Source organism: Rhea americana, unplaced genomic scaffold (genome assembly GCF_003343005.1).
Source record: "Rhea americana isolate MKP2758 unplaced genomic scaffold, rheAme1 scaffold_57, whole genome shotgun sequence".
Lineage (NCBI taxonomy): Eukaryota > Metazoa > Chordata > Aves > Rheiformes > Rheidae > Rhea > Rhea americana.
In genome coordinates this window covers 924,500-949,325 of record NW_028186723.1, presented here as the reverse complement: position 1 = coordinate 949,325, position 24,826 = coordinate 924,500, and the positions used below count along the sequence as shown (strand labels likewise).

At 36.6% G+C, this 24,826-nt stretch overlaps 1 protein-coding gene across 3 annotated transcripts in view; it reads left to right on the top strand.

Moving 5' to 3' along the window:
- The first annotated feature begins 6 nt into the window (after positions 1 to 6).
- GPAM (glycerol-3-phosphate acyltransferase, mitochondrial) overlaps positions 7 to 24,826 on the top strand; it is a 31,844-nt gene continuing 7,024 nt past the window's right edge. The window contains exons 1-18 of one of the 3 annotated variants that reach the window (XM_085319037.1): positions 7 to 113; positions 879 to 1,042; positions 1,204 to 1,334; positions 3,309 to 3,431; positions 5,965 to 6,038; positions 9,477 to 9,590; positions 10,401 to 10,550; positions 11,465 to 11,561; positions 12,701 to 12,837; positions 13,626 to 13,725; positions 14,427 to 14,639; positions 15,003 to 15,116; positions 17,217 to 17,302; positions 18,320 to 18,435; positions 19,314 to 19,384; positions 20,491 to 20,755; positions 21,447 to 21,589; positions 23,193 to 23,270. In XM_085319037.1, the coding sequence (XP_085175163.1) occupies positions 1,233 to 1,334; positions 3,309 to 3,431; positions 5,965 to 6,038; positions 9,477 to 9,590; positions 10,401 to 10,550; positions 11,465 to 11,561; positions 12,701 to 12,837; positions 13,626 to 13,725; positions 14,427 to 14,639; positions 15,003 to 15,116; positions 17,217 to 17,302; positions 18,320 to 18,435; positions 19,314 to 19,384; positions 20,491 to 20,755; positions 21,447 to 21,589; positions 23,193 to 23,270 (1,983 nt within the window). In that variant the 5' untranslated portion in view covers positions 7 to 113; positions 879 to 1,042; positions 1,204 to 1,232. The other 2 variants (XM_085319036.1, XM_085319038.1) reach the window with 2 other exon arrangements.

Here is a 24,826-nt window from a genome sequence, read left to right as displayed (position 1 = left end):
GCTCGGTGCCGAGCGGAGCGGAGCGGAGCGGAGCCGCGCGGGGATGGCGGCCCTCGCGGGCTGAAAGCGCGAGCCCCGGCGGCCCCGAGCGCCGGCGGCGGGGTGCGCTGGAGGTAGGTGCGCAGCTGCCAGGGTGAAGAGCTTCGGAGAGCAAGTAGCTAAGAGCCCCGTTTTGCACGTACGGCGGGTCCGCGAAGGTGACCTTGAGCCGAAGCGCGGGATGCGCCTCGCTGCAGCGGTCGGGCGCCCGTGAGCGTGGTGCTGCGTTTGTGGAGTAGTACGTGTTAGTTTGCCCGAGCCTCGATAAAATGAAAGGCGAGTTAAACCCAAGATGTAGGGAAAACTGAGAAGGGCAAGCGGGGTGCCTGGGCAGCGTCGAGCTCCGTGTGCGCGCCAGCTCGAGCTCCGGTTTGCAGCGGGAACTTGGTGCACGGAGATGTGACGGGAGGGTGCTGCGGCTGGGTGCTTGGGGAGGAGCGCGAGCAGAGCAGAACGCTGGGCTAAAAATTCAGGCCTTGCTCTTGAAAGTATTATCAAACAAGATGGGAACAGGCTTATTCCTGGAAGGCTTATAGCATGGGGACCATAAAACACAGTTTCATTGCAGTACCAGATTGAAGAGGCGGTGTTGGTACTTCACTCTGTTTCTCTTGATTAAAATGCCAGGATTCCTTTTCCATAGAGCTCCAGAGCAGTGTCATTTAATGTGTCGACTTTTGCAGATGTGCAATTTAGTGCTAAGTTCTTTGGTGTATTTGGCCTCCTTTCCTTTCTGTTTGGCTGAGGGGATGTCACTGTGTTTATTATATGAACTGTGAAACTTCAGTTTAAAAATAATTATGCAAGTTTAGACTTCTTTACTGCTTTTTAATCTACAGTGTCACGTCAGTCAGCAACGTGCTCAGAATTAGGCATGCTTTTGTACAATGCATCCTTTCCTCCAAAGAGTTTGAAAACCAGTTTGGCTACAGTGGGATCAGACACATGAAATCTTCTGGGAGATAGGATTGGAAGAGAATATTAAAGGAAAGTTTTACAAATGGTAGGTGTCCTTGAGAGGGAGATGATGAAAGAGTGAGGTCATGTAATGCAAGAGAATAGTAAACTTTTGGAAGTGGCTGAAGTGTGTGTCCTTTTGGCTGAATAGTTTAAACCGTATATGATTTACACACATGTACATTTATTTATTTATTGATCTTGTAGCTTGTGGTCTTCAATTCAAGTTGCGTGTCATGGAGGAAACTGCTCTGTCCCTTGGAGCAATAGATGTTTCTTACTTGTCCACCTCCGCGGAGTGCAGTGTCAGTAGGTRTAAGCACTCCAGTGAAGAATGGGTAAGTAACAATTTTGAATGCCACTGGCCATGTTTGTCTTATTTTTCCTTCAAGTTGAAGATGACCTTTATTTACTTATTTTTACTGTGGAGGCTCAAGATAAGGCTCTGTATCTCTTTTTATATATGATGTAGCTTTCTTTTTAATATAACTTGGAAGTGTGAGGAGAAACCAGTAGTTCAGTGTTGTGCCTAAGACTAATGTTGCTGGAATGGAAAAGAAGGCATTATTGAACCCTGTTAGTAGTCCTATGGTGTCCTGGTAGGACGATTTTAGTCGTTATAGGTGGAGCTGTTCATGCAGTACAAGAGGTAGAGAAAAATTGATGGATGTAAAGGAGGAACTATTAAAAGCCTGTGTCTTGTTTGAGACTCAGGATTTGAAGGAGACAAAAGAAGCAGTGACTAGAGAGGATTGGGTGGAGTGTGAAGAGCCTTGTTCTGGTCGGTTTTGAAGCATAGATTGGGTGCAAAATTCGATGCTCCTTTGGAGAGGAGGAGTTGAACTTGATACAGAGGAAGAGTTGGAGACATGGTCAGAGTTGAGGAAAGGACAGATGTCTTGGCAGCTGTGTCTCCTACCTGCCTCGATGTAGGAGCCATGAGACTGAGCAAGAAGAGGATTTATGAAAGAGAGTGGGATAAAGGCAGACAAACAAAAAAGATTGTAAGGAAAGTAGTAGTGAGTTTAGTTAGGGCCTGGAGGCAAGTAGGAAGCAGACATTTTTGTTCCAAAGGTGGTTTATGGGAATTGGTATTACTGGCAGTGATAGCAAAGTGATTGGCTTAGCATCTTGTTGCTTATTTCAGATGGAAGACTCTTTAGTCTTTAAATAATTGCCAATTCATGCTACTTGCCAGATCTAGTGCACATACTTTTCAGTTATTAGTCATCTTTGCATTACATTTGACTTTATGGTTGTTTCTGAATAGGCTGACTTTCTAGCTGGGTGTGTGGTGATGTATATTTGTGTTTTTTAACTCTTATTTTGGTTTGAGGTGCTGGTTTTACCCTCTATCTCCCTTAACTATGCTATTTTTAAATGGATTTCAATTTATTTTGCTGTCTTTTCTTTTTCCTGTGCCTTCCCTTCTGTTACAAACTTACAGTACGGGATTCAGAAAGTCTGAATCTTGTGGGCCGGATGATGCGTTCTCAGGCAAACAATAATTCAGTAGACTGATGGGAGCAATACACATTTTTCTATGTAAAACCTTTAGATAGGAATATTTTTTTTTATATCCTAGCAAAGAGAATGTTTTCTGTGAATGCCAGTTCAGTAACCTTTAAAAAGACAGCCTAATATTTGAGAAGATATAGTGGTTCCTTTTTCATGCTTTTTGCATGAAAGTGCTGAAACTGAGCTTACAGTGTCAATGGAGTTAATGTTTTTTGTACCTTCAGTTTTCTTGCAATTATACAGGGCCTTGTCCAGTAAAAGCTTGAAACATTTTGCTTGTATTATGAATTTATATTAGTATATATTGTATATTACATATAAGTATATATTATGTATACTAATATATATAATATATAGTCTATGCAATATACATTAATATATACAAAAAGTACATATTGTATTATATTTACATTATTGTGCATGTAATTTACTGTTTGCTTCTTTTACTTTTCTCAGTTGTCAGTTTTCTTGCTGTTTCTTACTAGGTTTAATATTTATTGTAAAATTTCATCTATCAGAAAATGCTGTAGTACTTAAGTACAACACTGATTTTTTTTAATCATATAATCTGGAAATTTTACATATATATATATATACACACACATATATATGTGTATATATATACATATACACACACACACACACACACACACACACACACACACACATATAAGAAAACATTTGGGGAAAACTTGTATTAGTTTTAAGTACCTTGTTTTTATAATGTATGGCAGCTCCTTGCTCAGTAAAGCTTATGTTTGTGGATATTTACGTGGTTGTCTTTTGTTTTGCAGGGAGAGTGTAATTCTAGGCCTACTCTCTTTCGATCAGCTACTTTAAAATGGAAAGAGACTCTGCTGAGCAGAAAAAGGCCATTTGTGGGACGATGTTGCTACGTATGCACTCCCCAGAGCCGGGTAAGAAGATTATGGCCTGGATTATGTTTGATGATAATGCATAGTTACAGTATAATGAAGTTTCAGTAGTTTTCTTACTTTCAGAATTAAGGGCGCAGTGTTCTTACTTTGTAAAAGAACAYATTTTTTCTCTTTTGTTTATGGTTATATTTTCTTTGTGATGGGATGAACATATGGGTCAGATATCATGATACTTTGTCTCCTGCTTTTCAGTGTGTACTTACTCCTTGCAGAAAACTGCCATCTTTTCAGAATTAGCATTGTAAATTTGTATGAAAAATGCRTCTGCTCTGCTAGATTAATAATTGAAATTTGGTGCTTATTAAAGTGTAAAGGTTTACCTTTAGGACATTTAATTCTCCACAGAAAATATCCTCAGAATAAATACAGTTCTGAAAGTAAGTAGTATGTTCCCCTTCAAATCTGAAGAGATCAGTCCTGTGCTTGAGAAGACAGCTTGGTTTTCTACACGCGGATAATTCCTGGCTTGTCCACCCAACTTGGCAACCAGAAGTGCTTGTTATAATTATGGAATATTTGTCTGCTGGCCGCAATGTCAAGATGGTTGCACTAGAGAGGTTGTACAAAATGACTTTATAATTTTTTTTCCCTGACTTTATTGAACTGCGTTGAGCAGGCTTTCCATAAGCTGCAGATACATTATGCTATTTGTCAGCATTTTACAGTTTGCAACCAGTTCATTGTGTGGTTCGACTATACCTGTACCACAGGCTTTGAATTCCACTTGGCTACCACTTGCAGTGAGCTCTATCTGTAGTTGGCTGGACTAAAATGATAATTTTGTTGTCCCTTTGACCTAGGAAGAGTTACTACTTCATTTTTTTTTCCTACATTAGAATACAAAAACTACGGCAATAATGCACAGATATGGGATAGCAATCCATATGTGCTGTGAACACTGTGTATGATATGGGCAACAAGACAATTAGATAAACTGAGACTACTTCTAACAGACACTTAAGTATTCTGACTTCTATAGAGGTGTGCAGGAAAACTTGCTTGAGCTTTTACAGGTTTGTGATTACTGTACTAATAATTAGACTGTTTCTCTCAAGCTGGGAATTATACTGTAAGAAGAAAAATGCCATTTTATATTTTGTCCATTTAAAAAGAAATTAGTTACCTGAACTAAGAAGGACGATCCTGCCTAGGAAAGGGACGTGACCTTTTTTTCCTTCCCCCCCCCCCCCCCCCCCCCCCCCACTTTTAGGGCTTTCTGCTACAAGGAAGAAATGCCATTCTCACAGTAGTTCTTAACAAACCAGACTCTTACATTAATCCTAGAATCCAGATGTTATGCTTTTTTGAGTGCCTCTTAGTTCACTCTGTTTTGGAAGAAGAATGGATAAATGAGACTGATTTCACGAGCTGCTGGGCCAGTCTAACACACTGCTGGTGTTGTAAGTGGGAAGTGTCTCCTGCTCCTTCCCACTCTTAGTGTTCAGTCAGAAAGGGCAGGATATGATGGTGAAGCTGGGCTTCTCCCTTTTGGTGGCAGAGAACTGATCCATGAGCTCACCTCGTCTTACAGAACCACATCTTTTGCCTGGCACAGAATCAGGGAAGAGTTAAATAAGGAAAAGCTAAAGCGTGGCATTATACCTGAGGATGAACTTCCTATTTAAAGCGAGATTATAGCCAAGGTTAGAGTACAGGAGTGGACTCCAGAGTTCTATGTTACTTTCTCAGCTTTACTGCTGATTTTTGGGAGACCAAGAAACAAGTCATTTCATTCCTCTTTGCTTGAATGTTTTACCTAGCTTTGAGAACATTAATGGTAATTTTGTGTAGATCTAAGAAACTAGTATTACTTTCAAGTACCCTCTTAATAGCCTGAAGCAGCAAGTTATTGATTGCATTTACTACACAGATGGGCTTTAATGTCAGGGGAAAAGAGTGTTTGCTTCCATGGTAGTGCATAATTGCTACCTAACTTACAAATGATGYAAAACATTCATATGTTTGAATTTGTGGCAAATTGTATATGCTAAAGAAAAATAAATACAACAGCTAATTAGCTGGAACAGCTAATGGTCTAGCATGTGGTGTCTTTACCAAGGATGTAGAAGACTAGATTGAGTTTGTTGTTCAGGCAGAGTGGGATTGTGAAGATGATTTGTCATTTAACAGTAGATACCCTGACACTATTTACCAACTGTTATAGGGTTCCTGAGCCTAACTTAATAGATTTCTTTCTCAAATGTGACTTCTGTATTATGAAAAGTCATAGTTTATATTAATTTCAAATATAATGTTATAATAAAATATTATGGCTTGAAGAATACAACCGAAATACAGACCCCTTTCCTGTACACAGTAAAGCCTGGAGAATATGATAAAAGTGTTAGAACTGGGAGTAGTGACTTTCTGAATTTTATCTTTATTAAGAACAGCTCATACRTACTTTATAAGCAAGTTATTAACTTCCCTTATGTTATTATGAATGTAGAGACATGACTGTTCTTGTACCGAGAAAGCCTACAAATGTTTTTTTTTTCCTTGATTTTTACAGGACAATTTCTTCAATGCTAGTATTCCTTCTTTGGGCCTGCGTAATGTCATATATATCAATGAAACACATACAAGGTAATGTAGCAAGTTTTTCTTTTGCATTGTAAGATTCCATGTGTTCTGATCTCATGGCAAGGAAATCTGGATAGGCCAGACTGAGTGGATATATTGCTGTTACATCTACTTTACATGCTGAAGGTCCTGAGTTCGAGCCCCAGTGGAACCAGCATCAGGAAATCTTTGGGAGGTTGGACTAGATGATCTCCAGAAGTCCCTTCCAGCATTACTGATTCTGCGATCTGTTCTGAAATGCAGGAATTGATACTCACTTCAGAAAAGTAATATACCTGTAAACTCTAGCTGTGTATATTTTGGAGCTGGACAAAGTTCTTTGAGTTTATAAGCAAGGAGTTTAAGGGTCATACTGATTTCACAGAAACCAGAGCAGCCTTTCCCCTGTAGTGCAAATGGTAGCAACTGTCATCATATGAGGCTGAGAAGGGCCTTTTTTTTTCCCCTTGTTTTGTCCCTTTGCTTAAGAATAACTTCAGGCTGCATTGTTATTTTGTTAAGCAGATCTGGCTSCCAATTTAGGCTTTGGTTGTTATCTCTAATAAAAATTTAATCCGGAAATGACCTATTGTTCTGTCTTCTGTACCTCAGTAGCAGAGTGCAAGTTCTTAAAAATAGTGTATGTGGGGGGGAAAAAAAAAGATGATGATGCTTTTTCACACTATTTGAAATGAATTTTGTGTTCTGGGATGAAGATACTGGAGGTACAGAGAAATCTTTCTTTACTTTGTTCCTTGAAAAGCTAGTACTGCTTGCTAAAGTCTTTAGAGTAATCATTAGTGTAAGAAGGTTCTGCAGTGTTTGTTGTGGAGGTAGAGCAAACAGAGAGCCCAGCAGGCTGAAAGAAATGAGCCAAAGGATCCGAAGGGAAGAAAGGCAGTATTGTGCTGTGCTTGAGAGGGAGGAAGCTAATGTCAGAGACTGTTCTTTCTTCAATTCTACTTTTTTTTAAGAGTTGAGCTGATAGTTCAGAATTCAGAGAAATAACTGAAATATTGTTTAATTTTAACTTTTTAATTAGTTTTAGAGGTCTAGTCCTTGGAAAGTTTTGAATGCTCAAGGTTTCTTAAATTGGAAATATAAGGGCAACAAAATATGGGTTAATGAATTATTCTGAAATAAAATGCCTTTAGCTCAGAATGTCATTATAGCCAGAAAATTGTCAATTTTTAATGAAGCTTTGGGGGCCCTATGGGGTTACATGGTGTTACTGTTTCTTCGCCTCAGAAAGCAAGGAGGATTTTTCTTTAACTGCTAGTGTGCAGTAGCAGTGCTAAGAAATAATTGCAGCTTTTCCAAGCTGTGAATATTTCAATTTTGTAGGTGATTGCAAGTTTCTGATCCAAATAATGTATCTTGACTGGGTCTGTAGTCTGTTTTTTCCTTCTGTTGTTACAAATTATTCTACATTGTGTCTAAGCTGTAAAATGAATATAGAAACCTTCATACTCTGCCAGATCCCTTTAATAATTGTATGCTGTTGTGATGATATGTTCATAGTTACTAATATATTTGTCAGAAAGAAGTATATCTTAACTTTGTTTTTCAAAAAAATCCATGAAGCTCTCAAATTCAGATTGGAAGGGGGAAATTGAAAAGCAATTAAGCTTACTTCCCTGACAATATGGTTAGCAAAATTCTTTGGCCTTGGAAAGACAGTATTTTATATGATTGTTATGTGCCTGACTGTATTGATTATGCATATGTACTTACCTTAATTATAGTGAGAGTGGCCTATGCTTGTAGGTGGTTTGACATTTTTCAGTATAAAAGATTCTTACAATCTTTTGTAGTTGRTTTCAACACTTGTATAAAGATACTGAAATGTGACAGGGAGGTTTAAAAACTGCCGCTAGTAATTCGGGTGACAACTAGCTTGGGCATTTTCACCTGTGGTTAGCTTTGGGACTCCCACTGGGGCATCAGCAGTAGCTTGCTGTGGTAGTCCTAAAACCAGAGGTTTTTCCTGGAGAGGGATGGAGGTAGGCTTTGTATATTTCCATAGTTTCTTATACTCCCTGGACTTCCCAGCATGTATTCCCTTGTCATATCGATTCCTCCACGATGGCCTCATGTGGAGGTCACTTTCTCTCTCACTTGGACAGAAGAGAGAGAAGCCTTGGTTCTGTGAATCAGGCCCCAGTATTTTTCCTGGCCACAGCAACCTGTTCCTGTCTTTCTCAGGGTAGCTGCCTCTAACAGCTTTCTCTGCCATGTTAATGAAGATCTTTCACTAGTGAAGATGCAAGCTTCAAATATTTCTGAGGATGCAAAGTAATGAAAGGACATTCATAATACTAAATCTTCAAATCCTAGGAATGGCTAGGCCTTAATTTGCTACTCCAGCTCTTAATTCTGCCCCGYCTCATGAGCTCTGATTTACGAGCACATTGCTTCTGATTGCACAGTTCTGAGATCCCTGCCTCAGAATGGGATAACTCTCGCTTGTGTGCTCCTGGCCTTGTGAGGGAGGTAGGAAGCTTTGAGGAGAGAAGAAAAATGGTAAATGTTTGCTGGAAGACTGGATTTTATCCTTGCCTATRTTACATGCATCTTATTTTGAACAGTTTTCCTAACATCATGTCTTATCCACATATTGTGTGGATTTTTTAGGATGTGATTTAAGTAAATGATTGTTTTTTTAGGAAAGAAAAATTGTAGCTTGTGTAGAAAGAAAAGAGATGCACAGGAAAAGGATTCAGAGAATATAGAACAGGGTTAGTTAGTTTAAAGGGAAGAGAATATTGCTAAATAAGCTGAGGAACTTGTCTTACTTAAATGCTTGAATGTATAGAGAGCCTTACTGCTTGCTTACTCACACTTGTTTTAAAATTTTGCAAGGAGAGGACTGAGGCACATAGGACAAGRTGCTTAAGACGACTGGAAAGGACAAAAAAGATGACACAAAATGTGTTTAATGACTATGGCTAATGTAGATGTATTTTCAGAAGTTTCTTTGAAATTTTACTGTATATGTATAATGTGAGCAACTTTCCAAATCAGACTTGGTGTTTCTTTAAGAAGTTGAGAAACTTCTTAGTTGTGCATTTATATTCCTTAGTGGAAAGTCACTGCATCACAAAATGGGCACTACATAGATCTCTTCCTCCTCGTTARGCTGAATAGTCAGTTCCAGTAGACAAAAAAAAAGTGTCTGCTGTTTTTATATCTGCTTCTTTATGACACAATGGGTGCTTTAAGACCAGTATCACCCTGAATCACGGTAATGCAGACCTCAGTTGTCTCAGGTATTTTTTGATAAATAGCAGTTATTTCATCCATAACATTATCATGTTAACAATTTACTAGGAAATTCAGAAGKTTTTAGGCAGTTTTCAGAAAAACTTTACTAACTTTTTACTTCTCAATTGTAGATATTTTTAATTTTTTTCAAYGGATTGTTTTGAGGGTCACACTGAAAAATTCTTCGTGTTTTTGTAGGTACAGAGGGTGGCTTGCAAGACGACTTTGTTATGTCCTTTTTGTGCAAGAAAGGGATGTTCATAAGGGTATGTTTGCCAAGAATCTGACAGAAAATGTGCTGAATAACAGCCGGTAAGATACTGCAAAATAAACTATTGTTTATGTATGACTAGTGCATACAGTATGATTTAAGAATTTGGAAACACCAGATTTTGAAAACTGGACCATTTTTAGTATTAGAAAATAAAGTATCTTCAGGACAGCCTTTTAGAACTGTAACTTGCARTTTCTGTTCAAATAATTAAATGAGGGGAGATTTGTAATTCTTAATCTCCAAATGAATGCTTTATAGTGGGTGGACAGCAGACAGTACATACAGGAAGAATAAATTGCCATGTGGAGACTCTTCAAACCTTTGTTTATCTAATTTATGTAAGTYGTTGTCGTAATAGGGAAGTAGCATTGCAAAGAAACAGTTCATGATGCACCAAGAGTGTGAGACAAAACTGGAAAAAGGCAGTAGATYTTCTGTCTCAAATACTGCATATTAAATGGTATGCTGAGCCCCCATCAGATATTAAGGTATCAGTTTTCCCTGGTCATAAAGAAATTCAACCATGTGCTCACTCTCTGAGTCTAGTTTTGTCAGAGGCCATGCACTGTTTGCATTAAGCATTCCTGTCTCTTCTGAATTTCTATATATCTGGATATTCTGTATGGTCAACTTTGAGTCCGTTCATCCATTCACCTATTTAATCAGACTTGGAAGTTGGCTGAATTAACTTTAATACCCTTGGATTTCACAGTATTTCAGTGTGTATGTTTGTTTATGCCTGCAAGTTACTTCTGTAGTAATATACAGCTCTTTTGCAGCAGGACTTGTCTGTGTCTTTAACTGTTTTGTTGCAGAACTGTCTCATAAGTTTTACTTTTTAATGCTAGAGTACAGAAAGCCATTGTAGATGAAGCTTCTGAAACAAGTGCCGCAGGTGGTTTTGCTCAGACRGATCCTAAAGCTGTCAACAAAGTGAAGAAAAAAGCTAGGAAAATTCTCCAGGAAATGGTAGCAAATGTGTCACCTGCTTTGATCAGGTAATAAATACGGGTTATCAGTATTGTCAGTGGGCAAAAGAGCAGCTGAGCTCTCTAGCTTATACCAACAGAACACTTTCTTAGTCATAAGTATCCGCTTTTTAATATTACCTAGTTATGAKAGTTATCCTTCATTTACAGGTATAGCAAAAAGTTTTGGCTTTTTCAWGGAATAAACCTTATGATAAGAATAAATAACCCTTCCTCTACTCCCCTGCTTTTTTCCCCTTCCTGATAAGCTTGGTCCAATAAGCTGCTTGATAAATTACTGGCCCAATATTTCTATCCTTTGTTGTTTCAGGCTGATCCTAGCAAGAACAGCTAACTGCAGCATCTTAGACTGAGAAAGATCTTTTTTCCGGTAGCCCATTGAATATTACAATCTATAGTTACACGTATTTTAAAGAAAGTCTTATCTTAGATATAATCTTCTACTTTGCTGTCTACCTTAACTACTAAAGGTGAATTTGTCTCTGTCATGTGCTTAGTTCTCTCCACTGATTTTTAGTGATGCAAACCCTCCCTCTTTTTGTGACTATATTAAGTTTTCACACAAGATCAGATGCTCACTGTCACCTAACAAGTTTATCCACTAGCTGAGTTAGTGTAGTTGATCATAGAGTCTCTGTTAGCTTTCCTCATTTATAGGAAAGTCTTTGCAGTTTGAACAGCATTCAGAGATTGACTCTAACAAGTTTTATATCATAACCATAGCAGGCTAGGAGCCAAAATAGGATCACTAACCATGGTTTAGTTGGTAAGAAGGAACTTGTTTAACAACTTGATTTTATAGTAATTTTATTTGATTGCAAAGTAATTAGATTCTATGGCTTTATTTTTAGTCATGTAAAAGCAGTATAAAAGAAGGCAGCAATGAATTAAGTTCTTTGACTTTTGTTTGTTTTTTCCTTCAGGTTGACAGGCTGGGTGTTACTGAAGCTGTTTAACAGCTTTTTCTGGAATATTCAGATCCACAGGGGTCAAATAGAAATGGTCAAAGCAGCAACAGAGGTAAGCAGGTTTGGGGAATCTAGTAAGGCAGCTTTGCTGATGTAGTTTCTATTAATGTTTTTAGCRCTTACTCAAATCTGAAGAGTTCTGCAAAGTCTGTATAAATACCAGATTCTGGACCTATCTGTCTCTCATCTGTGAAATAGCATTCTTAATTAAATATAATGCTCTTTGAGTTGTGTAACCTGAAATACTAAGTCAGCTTCCAGTTYTGTCTTTGTTTTGGGATCAAATTTTAACTATAAGGTTGAATGATTATCTCGCCTAAGCTGCATGCAGTGTTATTTCTTTCTCTGTGCTGAGGCAGCCAGTAATAACTTAGCAGGTCTATTCAGGGTTTTCAGAATCACTCTTATCTTAATTTAGAATAAAAATCTTTAAGAAATAAACTTGTTTTCTTACTTGTTAGCAGTCTGCTGCCAATCCTTCACTATTTATTGAAAGTGATTAAAACAGCCCTTAAAATCTACCGTTTTCTTTACACTCAAAGGAATTTGTAGTCAGAAATGTTTATCTAACTACAGCTTTAAACTCTTGTGCAGAGTTCACTTAAGAAAGATGCATTAGATAAATATACCAATAGCAAACAAATAATTGCATTAATACTGTGTATCTACAACAATGATTAACAAGAAACATTGCTGAGGGCAGATATGTGCAATACTTGATCGATAGATAGGGTGTAGTAATAATAGTAATAATAATAAAATTTTTAAATTGGTTCTTAATATTTTCTGTTACAGTGTTTGGGAACACCACTGGTCACAGGTCCTTGTTGATTTGTGACAGAAAGAAATAGTATCACTTTGACGCTGGTTTCACTATATCCCCATAAACTGTTTGATGATTATCTCAGTACTGTAAGTCTGAAAAAATTGCGAATATCAGTCATTGCTTTCTCGTAACACCTGCAGCTAAAAACTACTAGTCCATGAAAATTAAAAAGTACAGTTGACTAAAATGTTCTCATTTTTACGGATGAGTGAAAACCAGAAGTAAACAAACTGAAAGGCAGTAACTGGAAAATATCATCAATTCTGATAATATGATGCTAGCAATCTCAATGACAGAGAAAAAGAACATTATTCCACATTTCTTATTAACTTTGCTCTATCTTTTTTCTTCTCTCCCCTCCRTAGATGAATTTGCCTCTTATCTTTTTGCCTGTTCACAAATCTCACATTGACTATCTACTCCTCACATTCATTCTTTTCTGCCATAACATCAAAGCACCCTACATTGCTGCAGGGAACAATCTCAACATTCCCATCTTCAGGTAAAGATAATAAATTAAGTGGAACCACTTCTCTGAGGGGAGGGGGAAAAAAGGTGGAGGGGAGGGGAATCTTCAGGTGACCAATGTTTTTATAGCTGCACAGTAGCTGGTGGTGTGGTCCCAATATAAGATAAGCAGGATACTATAAGGTTATTCTCTGAATTCATTTGGTTCCTCTTGCATGCTAACGGAGACAGAATAACAAAATCCTTTTGAAAAAATCTGRCCTAACCTAAGCAGAAGAAATGACATTCCTTCCTTCTAGGAGACTCAAAGGAAGTGGGTAGGTGACTAAGGAAAGATGAATATATGGAAAAAGTTTTGTCAGCTATTCTTTTTTATGAAGGGCTGACTATTGGTAGGCAGCTGTAGAGAGTAAGTAATGCTTTATAGGGARAGTACTCTAATTTGACTCGTGTTTAAATTATATTTCTGGTGGCTGAAGAACATCAGAAAGTCTTTTAGCTAATGCTTTGCCAGTGAATCCAAATTTGGCAATCTGGATATTGTGGCAGGCAATGAGGGAAGAAGGAGGCTATCTTGACCGAGAGGGTAAAGTGGTTTATTAAAGTAGTGAAATGTAGAAGTGTAGAAAAACCTRTTGATTAAGATGAGTAATATTTGTGTGGATCACACCATGTATGAAGAGTATAATACATTCTAGTTTGAGAGAATTTTAGTAATTTCAAGCTTCAGTAATTTCAGTTCCTGTTAGAAATTTTGTCCTGGCTGTGTAGTGGTTTCCTGCAAATTAAAATTAATGAGCGTAATTCTTCTTTATTATGTAGCACGTTGATCCGCAAACTAGGAGGATTTTTCATTCGTCGAAAGTTAGATCAGAGTCCAGATGGTCGTAAGGACTTCCTTTACAGAGCTTTACTCTATGTGGTACGTATTTCTTGTCTTTGTTTCCCTAGGTAGCATTTCAGTTGGCTGCCGGGGGGAGAGTTCCAGCTGATTGAGGATGTTTGGTTTTGGTTTGAATTTGTCTTRAGGATCATGCTGCAAAACCAGGGTACATTTTTGTGTTATGTTTTGACTGTATGAAATAAATGAGAACTTAATGCCTAGCACCCTTGAGGATAAGAAGATTTTCACCTTGGGAAATCCTTATTAAAGTGGAATTAACAATCTGTGAATTAATGTTAAACTTAAGTCTTGTTCTCTGATTTCCTTTGCGCTGGGGCTTATCTACACTGGTTATATTAACCTAATGGAAAYATCTGTTTATGATGTGTTGATGTAATCCTTTGTGCCATTCAGTACACCAGCTGTATTTGCAATGTGGAAGATRGGATGTACTAGGGAACCAAAAGAAGAGAGAGTTGCAAATCTCTCTTCTGTTAGAGATGCCATTCTTGAATAAACGGCATTATACTGCTTATATATTCATGCAAATTAAATTGCAGGTTGGTCTGGTTTTGTGTAAAGCATTGATTGTTTTTATTTTCTGCAAGTATTCAGGTCAACTCATTATCTTTCAGTGTTTTTAAAAGGAAACAGTTGCTGATAAGAAGCAATATTTCAAATATGAATTTGTCCGTATGATTAGGTATCTGAGTTTTCTTTTTCAATCTCTTTATGTTCAGCATGTAGAAGAATTRTTGAGACAGCAGCAGTTTTTAGAAATATTCTTGGAAGGCACACGGTCTCGGAGTGGAAAGACATCCAGTGCTAGAGCAGGTCTTTTATCTGTGGTTGTGGATGCTCTCTTTTCAAATGCTACTCCTGACGTCCTAATTATACCTGTGGGAATCTCCTATGATCGCATAATTGAAGGTCACTATAACAGTGAACAGCTGGTAAGAGTAATTGAACAACTTGTTTTGCCTAGGGTATTTTCGTTTATGTGCAGGAGAACATATTATATAGTTAACTTATGTGCTAGTAGTCCTCTGTCACATGTACTTTGTGTTAGCATTGAAGTGTGTAGAACCATGAATCACAAAGCCTCTCTAGGAGGGAGTGACTAAGTATGGGTGATACATTTCTAAATGCATTCAAATTATTATATATGGGGAAGAAATGGTTCTCTAGATTTATTTGAAGCTCTAAGATGTGTCAAACTTTATTGTTAGTCTGCTGTTGTTTGCGTTTTAATTTTTAAAAAAGCTTTTTAATTTTAAATTGGGGGGGGGGGAACCCACCAATGACATGTCTTCCAGGGGAAGCCTAAGAAGAATGAAAGCCTTTGGAGTATAGCTAGAGGAGTCTTCAGAATGCTGCGAAAGAATTATGGGTGTGTCAGAGTAGATTTTGCGCAACCATTTTCCTTAAAAGTAAGTTTGATATTTTGAACCTTCTTTTGACGGTTTGGTGTTGTGAAGTATCTAAAGTGAGACRCATTTATTTGGAAATTCTCATTATGTTTTATCATTAGCATTACATGTGGAAGTCTATTTCAAGTGGAACAAAAGCATACGGCTTCTCTATTTTGCTGAAGACATCAGGCTTGGGACATATTTGCAATAAACTGAAATAGTCTTAACATTGATATTAAGGTTTATATTATTTTTGAAATACAAGTGTTCTTATTGAGTTGGTTTTTGGTGTTTTTCTTAACAAACCATGTTTAAAATGATTCATGTACCATGTAGTAAKTCTTGTAAGTTTTAGAGACATTTGKAGTCGAAAGAAAAGGAATAGTGTTCTTGCATTTGAGTAAATGAATGTGTTATACCAGTGTAGGTATAAAATGCCAGTGAAAGGCATTTTATCTCACTGGATTTTTTTTTTAATTTGCTAAGCAAATTAGTAATTATAAAAATGTTATAGATCATACATTATCTACATGTAAAATCTGCATATCCCCTGAATGACATCGTTCCTTATTAATTTGCAGTTATTACCTATATTACTTTATTAAATAGTTTTCTGTAGGTTCTTGGGGAAGAGGTAGTACAGCTAGCTCCCTTCACTATTAAATTTTCTCTGATCTCTTTGCAGGATCTGCCAGTATTGTACCTAATTTATCTGCATGTCACTAATCTGTGTTCTGCTGCTGTATTACTTTATTTGTAATGTGACTTTAATAAGGTTAACTACTGTAACGTTCGTCTACTAGAACATTATTCAAATTAATTAGGTATTCTTCTTTCTGCCCTACTTCTCTCAGAAGAGCAGTAGGTTGGAGAGCTTTGGAGAGTTCAGTTACCACTGCATGAAATTATTGTGACTGTCCGTGCTGCATTATAATTAGCATAGCTTGGAAAGATAGTAATTCACTCCCAAATAAGAAGGCTTGGGTCACTTCCAGGCTATTCTTGGTGCAGAGTTAACAATTGATCTTGGATCAGTATAAGGAAAATAAGGATATCTGCCCTCTTAATCTAGTGAAAYGCTGATCGCTCTGTGCCTTCCTTGCGACCTCTCTCATGTCTCACTTGTATGGATATTCATTCTTGTAGTACTCTAGAAGGTATAAGTATGAGATAAATTGCTTAAGTATGCCTTGATAAAGATTTGCAGAAGTGCATCTATATAATTCTTAAATTTATGTAGTTATATTGCTGCTGCAGTTTCTTTTCTAAGGTAGGTAACCTTTGGGGGTTAATTTTGAGCATTAGCAGTTCTGTGAGTACAGAATTAGAAGCAGAAGAGAGAGTTGGCTGTAAAGGTCTTTTAAGCAGCTTTCTTGGGAGGGAAGTGTATTCCTGACCAGCAGGCTAAGTGGCTCTCTAGTTTCCTACAGCAGTCTTTATAGGAACTGGAAGAACACAGTGTCCTGAAAATAGAATAATGCAAATGGTAAAACTATAAGGAAAGATGTTTTACTTATGAGAGAGAATTCCAAGCATGTGGTACACTACCTGCTTCCTGAATGCTTTAGCTTATAGCACTGTGCCATGTCTTATAGCTACAATTTCTGTAGTGTTTTTCTGTGGAGTTGCTTTCTGTTCTGGGGTTTATGAGGAGAGAAGCAACAGGCAGTTGTTACAATTTTATGTTGATCTGAATGGGTACTAGATGGTCTCCAGAAGTCCCTTCCAACCTTACTGATTTTGTCATACTAGACTTTGCTCTCATTCATGTTAATGAAGGCAGTTCCCATTAATTTTAATCATGGAGAATCTAATCTTGAGAAAGTTGTTGCCAGCAGGGTACTGACAGAGATAATGCATTGTTTCTGTTGCAGTGTTYTTCCTGAAGTACAGATTCAATAATGTGGAAGGGTTGTCTTTTCATAAAATAGAACCACCAGTGAATAAACTACTGCAAATTTTTAATTTTTGTTATCTTATTTCACCTTTTGTAGTATGGGCTATTTTTAATTACAGTTGCGTTTTTGAATGGTTGCCTTTTTCTTATAAATAACATTAGCAGTTGAATACAAGAAAAAGRTGAAAAAGTACAAAAAATAACAAGTCTTCTCTTAACAGGAATATGTAAATAGCCAAAGTCAAAAACCTGTGCCTGCTCCTCTTTCTTTGGAACAAGCTTTGTTACCAGCTATACTTCCATCAAGGTAGAGGTTTCGAGGGATTGGGGAGGAGGAGGACAGATTGGATTTTTTTTTTCTTTTTATTTGTTTGTATGTTGTTGTTCTGCATTAGATTACATTTCAAGCAACTCTCCAAAGATAATCTAATTGCGCATAGACAAATAGAAATTTTAGACACTTGTAGCTGTGTAGTTTGTCACAAGAGTTGCATTTTTTTATAAGAAATTTTGTTTAAGTAATCGAGAAAGCAAACAATTTCTAGAGCTTAATGTTAGTGACCTCTGTTGGCTTAATTTTAAATTTTATGGAATAGTTTTGTCAGAGAATAAAAATGACACAATGAAATAGGAAGAATTCAGTTTTTAAATTCCACAAATATTCATGTGCTTTTGTAGTCTAATTTCAAAGAAAACAACTCTTCTTATTGAGGGCTTGTGCACAAATGCCCCTTTGTCCAAGGAGATGACTGTTGCTCGGAAATGCAAAACTGCACTTTATGGCTAAGGCTGCATTTGTTAAACGCATTTACATTTTAGTAGAGCTGTTTGCTTGACTTATATAAGCTTTTGTGGTCCTATCAGAGACAAAATCTGTCATTTATCTTCAGAAAGCTGTAGCTACATACAGACGACTTTCTAGTATATAGAGTGGCTGGSCTGAAAACCACCTTCTTGGGATTTACATAATGTGCTTTTGTTGTCCATATTCATTGAAAGGAAAAGATTTGTGGGGTGTAAATGATGTAAAGGCAAACTCATGAATAACTRTAGAAAAAGGTAAATGTTCTGTATWACTGTTTTTCTTCTGAGGAGTCTTATCTTTCATTGTTGTTTAGTATGAGGAAAGTGTCTAGAAAGATATATAGATACTCAAATCTTTGTGGACCTTGTTATGCATAACATTTTTATGCCCTTAACTAGAATATGTAGTGTTTTTGGTGCTATATAGTTCAGCTAATGTATATAAAATACGTCAAGCTAGGTTATTCTAAGTTTTGATGAAAACCTAAATATGATTTCACAAATTTTTGTTCTGTTTCAGACCGAATGATACTGTGGATGAAGGTGCAGAAGTGTCACTGCCTAATACCAGGGATATAACCAGTGAGCCCTTCAGAAGAGAGTTGATAGCCAACTTGGCTGAGCATATTTTGTTCAGTAAGTGCCATGTCACTCAGCTACTTTCCTTGTCTTGCGGATTGCTGCTTGATAGTGTTGTACTTCGCGATTCCCCCCGTTATTTCATGACTTCAGATGCTTTCTTGACAGTTTCACTTCTTCTGCCTTTCTCTGTCCCTTCTCTTCAATATTTATTAAATTATTTTCTGATTAATTACAAAGTATTTATTTTGTTTGTTTTAATAACTTTGTATTCCTTGGACTTGTATACTGAAATGCCAGTTTATTGCACACTGAAGTGTTGGAGCTCATTGTCACACTGATACACTGATTTCATATCACTCCATGTAAGGAATTCCTAAAGTGTCTTACAGGCACTATTTCACATATTCATCCAGCTGCATTGACCACTGTTGTCAGATTTTGTAGGTTATGTGGTATGTTTTTATACCACAAATCATAGACCTAATGATTAAAAGATGTGTACAAAATTTTACTTAGTTGTTTATTCTAGCAAGYGCTTGAGCTTTACTTAGGTTTATTTATTAAAGTTATTTTAGTTTTTATTACTTTAATATATTACATGCCTGCAATACTCTAGAGTTCTACCTGGTCATTACTATCCTTCTGCAAGGTGAATATGATCATCATATATTGCTAGAAGGAACTGAAGCAGTCAGGGCTGGGTGGCTTCTTAATGCAGTAGCATTCGGGTGCAGTTGAAATTCTAGACTTCGTACCTTTTTATTATTGTTATGTAGACTTAATACACTTTATTATCTCATTCAGAAGGCACAGCCCCTCAGCAAGAATCACTTTTTTTTTTTAGTAATGGCTACAGTTTCACTTTTAATGATGTTCTGAACTTCTCAGACACAAAACAAGTTCCAGTATAACTTTATTTTATTTATCTCTAGCTGCTAACAAGTCCTGTGCTGTGATGTCTACCCACATAGTTGCCTGTTTGTTGCTCTACAGACATAGAGAGGTAAGGCTTCCATGCTGCTTACATAGCTGAGCAGCACTTTGTATAGCCTTACTAATTAAAAACTACTCATTTTTCTTTCTCATGATACTAATGAGAGTACTGAAAGTACTGAGTGCTAATATTTTGGTTGGTAGTGGATGCTTGAAGATACAGCATTACTGGTGAGATAAGAATACATRTTCATATGGAAATACATTTTACTTAAAATTAAGACTACATGGTCTTAGTTCATTGTAATATGATTTATTTTGKATCCTAGTTACTTAAACATACATCTTTGAATATATTAGCAACTCTTCCATTAATTTTCAAATGAGTTTTATTATTCTTTAATACTGGACTATTACTCCATGACAGCAGAATGATACTAACATTTAATTGAATTTCTGTGTATGGCTCTTAAAGGAGTGGGTTTTGCTCCTACGGTTTTATTTTTTGGAGATTTTTGACTGAAATTCTTTCTTCTGATCTGAAGTGCCTTTATTGCCTGTAAACTAAGAATGAATTAAAAAGTATTGATCAAATGTGTAACTGTCATAGTCTAGGACATTCTCAACCATTCCTCTCAGTTCATACTTCCAGTTGCATGAAATGACCAGGGGAAAGATGAATTTCACAATGTGATCTGAAGTCATCTTTGTTTAAAACAAAACAAAATAAAACAAAAAATCAAGGAAAGCAAGTGCTTGAGGAAAAGTTCTTCCACGTGTCCTCAYCTGATTGAACAAAAGTTATGTTAATTGCTGTATTCTTAGGTAATCAATCATTTAGTTTATAGTGGAGGTAATGGAAATACAAGTTCTCTAATATATTCTCCTAAAGAACCATTCAAGTGTCTGCAGGTTGTGAAATAAACTAGGAAGCAAACAGAAATCTGCATTCTCAACTGGCTGCATGGTTTTAAACTAATTCAAAACCTGTGGGCTATTTCAGGGAAACCTCCATGAAAACAAGATTTTCCTAGTCCRATAAGTTTTGCTTTGGGTTATTGAAAATTCATTTATGTGTTTGCTAGATACATGGTTATGTGGCTTATAGATAAGATAACAGCAGAGATGAATTTTCTGTGCAAAAAAATTATTGTGTCATTCTGTTTTTATTTCTAGGGAACTGATCTTTCCAGGCTGGTGGAAGACTTCTTTTCCATGAAAGAAGAGGTCTTGGCCCGTGACTTTGACTTGGGATTTTCAGGAAACTCAGATGATGTTGTCATGCACGCTGTCCACTTGTTGGGAAATTGTGTAAATATCACAAACACTAGCCGAAACAATGAGTTCTTCATCACTCCCAGCACAGCAATACCTGCTGTCTTTGAACTCAACTTCTACAGCAACGGAGTACTTCATGTATTCATTAAAGAGGCCGTTATTGGTATGTGTTGGCGCTTACCAAGGAGACTAGTTTCTGACACGTTTACATCGATACATGGAGTCAAAAGTATCTGCACAAAAATAAACAGTTTTACATATAGTTTACTTATATAAACATTCAAAATCCCCTGCCCCCATCCCTTCAGGCTATATTTTTKTTGTTGTTGTTGTTCTGTGGGATGTTTCCATTTGTTTTTCCTGACATCTTTTAGCTTTCTTGGAAGTATTGGTTGTATTAGTCACTGCCATAGGCAAGGTGCCACACTATCAGAATTTTCAGCCAACRTGCAGAATCTGTGCTTTGATCAGCAATGTTTTAATGAGATTTTGTTTCGATCCGACATCAATTGAACACAAATGAAATAGCAATGATTTCTGTCCTTATTGATGTTACCGATGTTGGCTCTTGGTAGTACTTGTTGATGATTGGATAAGGRTCTCAGCTTGGTGTTTGATTTTTTTGCAACTCTTACGCACTGTGACATAATCTATCTTTTTAATCYTTTCTTCTTGGTTTAGACATTACTGTAATTCACTTTTGTAGGATAATTACATAGGCTAGATTTTTCATTGCATGTGCTATGGTTTGAATGCTTTTAAAAGCCTGGAAATAGGCAAGATAAAAGGTTAAATTTCCTTTGCTAGAAAAATCTTTATAAAATAAACTTTGTTTATGTTTGTTTCTACTCTAGCTTGCAGTCTTCATGCGGTTCAGAGTAAGAGGTACAGAAACGGTACCAACGGTGCTTCTCCCAGTTTAATTAGTCAAGAACACTTAGTCCGCAAAGCTGCTAACTTGTGTTACTTGCTTTCTAATGAATTTACTGTATCTTTGGTAAGTGAAATTAATTGCATTAATTATCCACATTTCAAACTTTACTCTGTTTGGAACTGCCTTTGTTACTTTTAAGAGCATTGATGCTTTCTTTAGCTATCTTGGTACTGATACGTTTACTGTAAATATAATTTGATGATATGGGTAGTAGGAGATTGAACATTATTTGAAAAAACGGTGTTCTTGTTCTCTTCAAGGAAATATCTGAATGTTTCAGTGAGTGTGGCTGCATTAGAACAGTTTGTCCAAGCGATCTCCAACTTAARATCTTAATGTGAATTACCTTGCCACATCTGTGCCATCTGTGTTACTACCTTGTTTCTTTAGCAAGGAATGGCAAAAACAGTCGATCTGGTTTAGGTGGTACATACGTAATACATGCCTGCTGCTCATGCAAGTGATGGATGGATAGTTTTGAGGTGAGCCTTCAGCATTTCTGCTATGCTGGCGATAGGCCTTTTCCTGAGAGAAGGCGGCCAATCTTGATCAGGTTCCCACAAGCTGAGGTTGGACTTCTTGTGATAACATGCTTCACCTCACTTATGTCTTTAGACCATCACAACTGTATTTGCATTCCCGGAAAGCTATTTAATGATCTTTTTTTTTCATCTAAAGAAATATAAGTCTTTGAGACTACCAAACTCATTGCATATTTAATTGAAATTAAGCTGGGAGCTAAGGCTTCAGATCCTAAAGATATTCTCAATTTAATAGTGCAGTAGTCTCAGTTTGCCACACCTAATACTTAGTAGCAATTTTACAAATGGCCTGACTTTGCCTTTTGTTCTTTTTACAAAATGCTGAGAAGAACTGATGGTATCTCAGTTTTAAAGACACTCTGCATACTTATAATTTTAAGTGCTAGACTTTTTTCTTCTTATACATAGAAGTTGCGTAGAATTCTAGAAATTGTGATCACTCTTTTTGAATGTTTATTAAATTTGTACACTTTTCTCTGACACTTTTTTTTAAATGAAGCATAAGCCAAATTTAATATTTTTTTGTCTGGGCAGCAGTGCAGCTTATATGGTAGAGTTGATCAGTAATCTCATCCTCTGCCTTCAGTTAATAATTGATTTTTTTTTTTAAAATTTAGAGAAAAATAACCTACATGATTATAAAACAATGTAAGAGGTTGGTATTTATTTACAGTTTCAAAACACATRGGGGGAGGATTAAGGTATAATTTTCTTTAAATTCTAAAGAAATTGCTGGTATAAGTATCACCAGTTTTAGTTTTATGAAGATTTTATTCCAGAACTGTTAAACAAAAAAACAAAAAAACAAAAAAAAAAAAAATCCATTTAGAGACAATTGGAAGGAGAAAATACTTGGTGTGCTTTTCTACCAGTGTAGTAATGTCTTTCTTCCAAAAACTCAGACAAACTTTAAATAACCTATTTAACTCTAATTTTTTAAATATTTGTCTGTCTGCCAAAGGAGGATAGAGATAAGAGTGATGCATAGGGATTATGCTGGTGAAAGATTTATAATTTGCTTAAAAGGAATAATACTGATATAGCTAAAACATTTGTACTTAATAGGAAACCAGAGATCCTGTAATGTGTGTGACTTTTGGTACATTTCTTTTTRTTTTGTGTAGCCTTGCCAGATGATATATCAAGTTTGCCACGAATCRGTGGAAAGGCTAATACAGTATGGTATTCTTCTGGTGGCAGAGGTAAGGTGATAGAAACACCTGGTTTGCTTTTTGGGCTTGACTCTACGTATACGTAGATCATGCTTGTTAGTTATGCAGCTTTCTTTAAATATATGTTATTGCTTAAAGCTTGTAACATCTTAACAAGTCCAGAGCAGATACTACTACATTTTTTTTATAAGCGTGAGACATTTGGGCATGAACATACTGTAATGCTATGAATGACTGTGTGCAATTTCACTGCACCATTAAACTTACTGAACAAGGCACATTTTTTGAAATGAGTAATAATTTTATTGTTAGAGGACTTTCAAACTGTAGTATAGCTGCATGGATGTTTAATTTCTACTCTTCAAGAGTCTGTAGTCCAGATCTTTAGTTGTTTTTTGATCCCCTTACATTAGTCTAGGAGTTGTTTTAAACCACCTTTGTTGGCACGGTTTGAGGTTTCACTGCTGTATTGGAATAGCCTTGTGGTGCAGTCTAACCGTCAGGGGTATACAGTGCTAAAGAAACATAGGGACTAAGGGTCAGCTGAGTCGGCATACTTTTGTTTCCCAAATGTTTTTGTACACACTAAATGAATTTTGGCAACAGGAGGAAGTGACAAAATACAAAAGTGCATGTGGAAAATACTTACGTATTTGGCTGCTTTCTTTCTGCAGCAATCCAGTTTCAAAGGAGGCTAGATCTGCATCTGGTGCATTTGTTAGTGGCCACTGGTTTAATCTAATCGTAACGCATACTTTGTGTTACATACTTTCATTTTTATATATATATGCAGTTAAAAGTACTATTCATTTGATGTTCCTAGGCATCTTACAAATGTTCCTAGACAACTTTCTCTTTTGCAGATATTACTGCTTGGTTTTATCAAAAGTATTGACATGCTGTCATGAATTAAAGTGCAAATCATTGTTTAAAAAAAATCAAAAAATGAGTACCATTCAAAGGATTCAGGCAAAAAAAACCTTTATGCTATATGCCTGAGGACAGGAGGAGAAAAATGTGTGAACAATAGCAAATGCACATCTCTCTCCTCAAGCATGTAACCTGTCTTGCAGGTTCTTCTATGAGTTTCAGTACTGAGTCTGGTCCTTTGCTGTTCATAGCTGGGAGATAGGCAGCTGTTAGGCTGCATATAAAAACTTGTCTATGTTGTCTGATGTACACCACTAATGCAACACCTGAATGCTTAAGAAAAGGGATATCCCACCAGTAAATTTCTGAAGTTCAAAAAAACCCTCTGTACTTGCTCACTGCTTTTATAAAACATCTTTAGATTTTGCATAATCAGCAGCAAACACTATAAGCAGTGGTTTTTTCATGACTTGGAACAGTTTGGAAATGTTTGTGGGGTTTTTACAACCTGTTCTCTAAGAAAGGTAGCTACCTTCTACATCTTCTAATTGTTTCAGTTTACTACTGACATTAGCACATTGATAAACTTCCTTTTAAAGTCAGCTAGATTGTTCCAGGCTTGTGTTTTAATGTTTGGTTTTCCTGTGAGTCTAGTGTCTGCTCCTAAAACTAAGAAACAATCCTAATGCAGTGGAGTGGGTTTTTTTTTTTTTTTT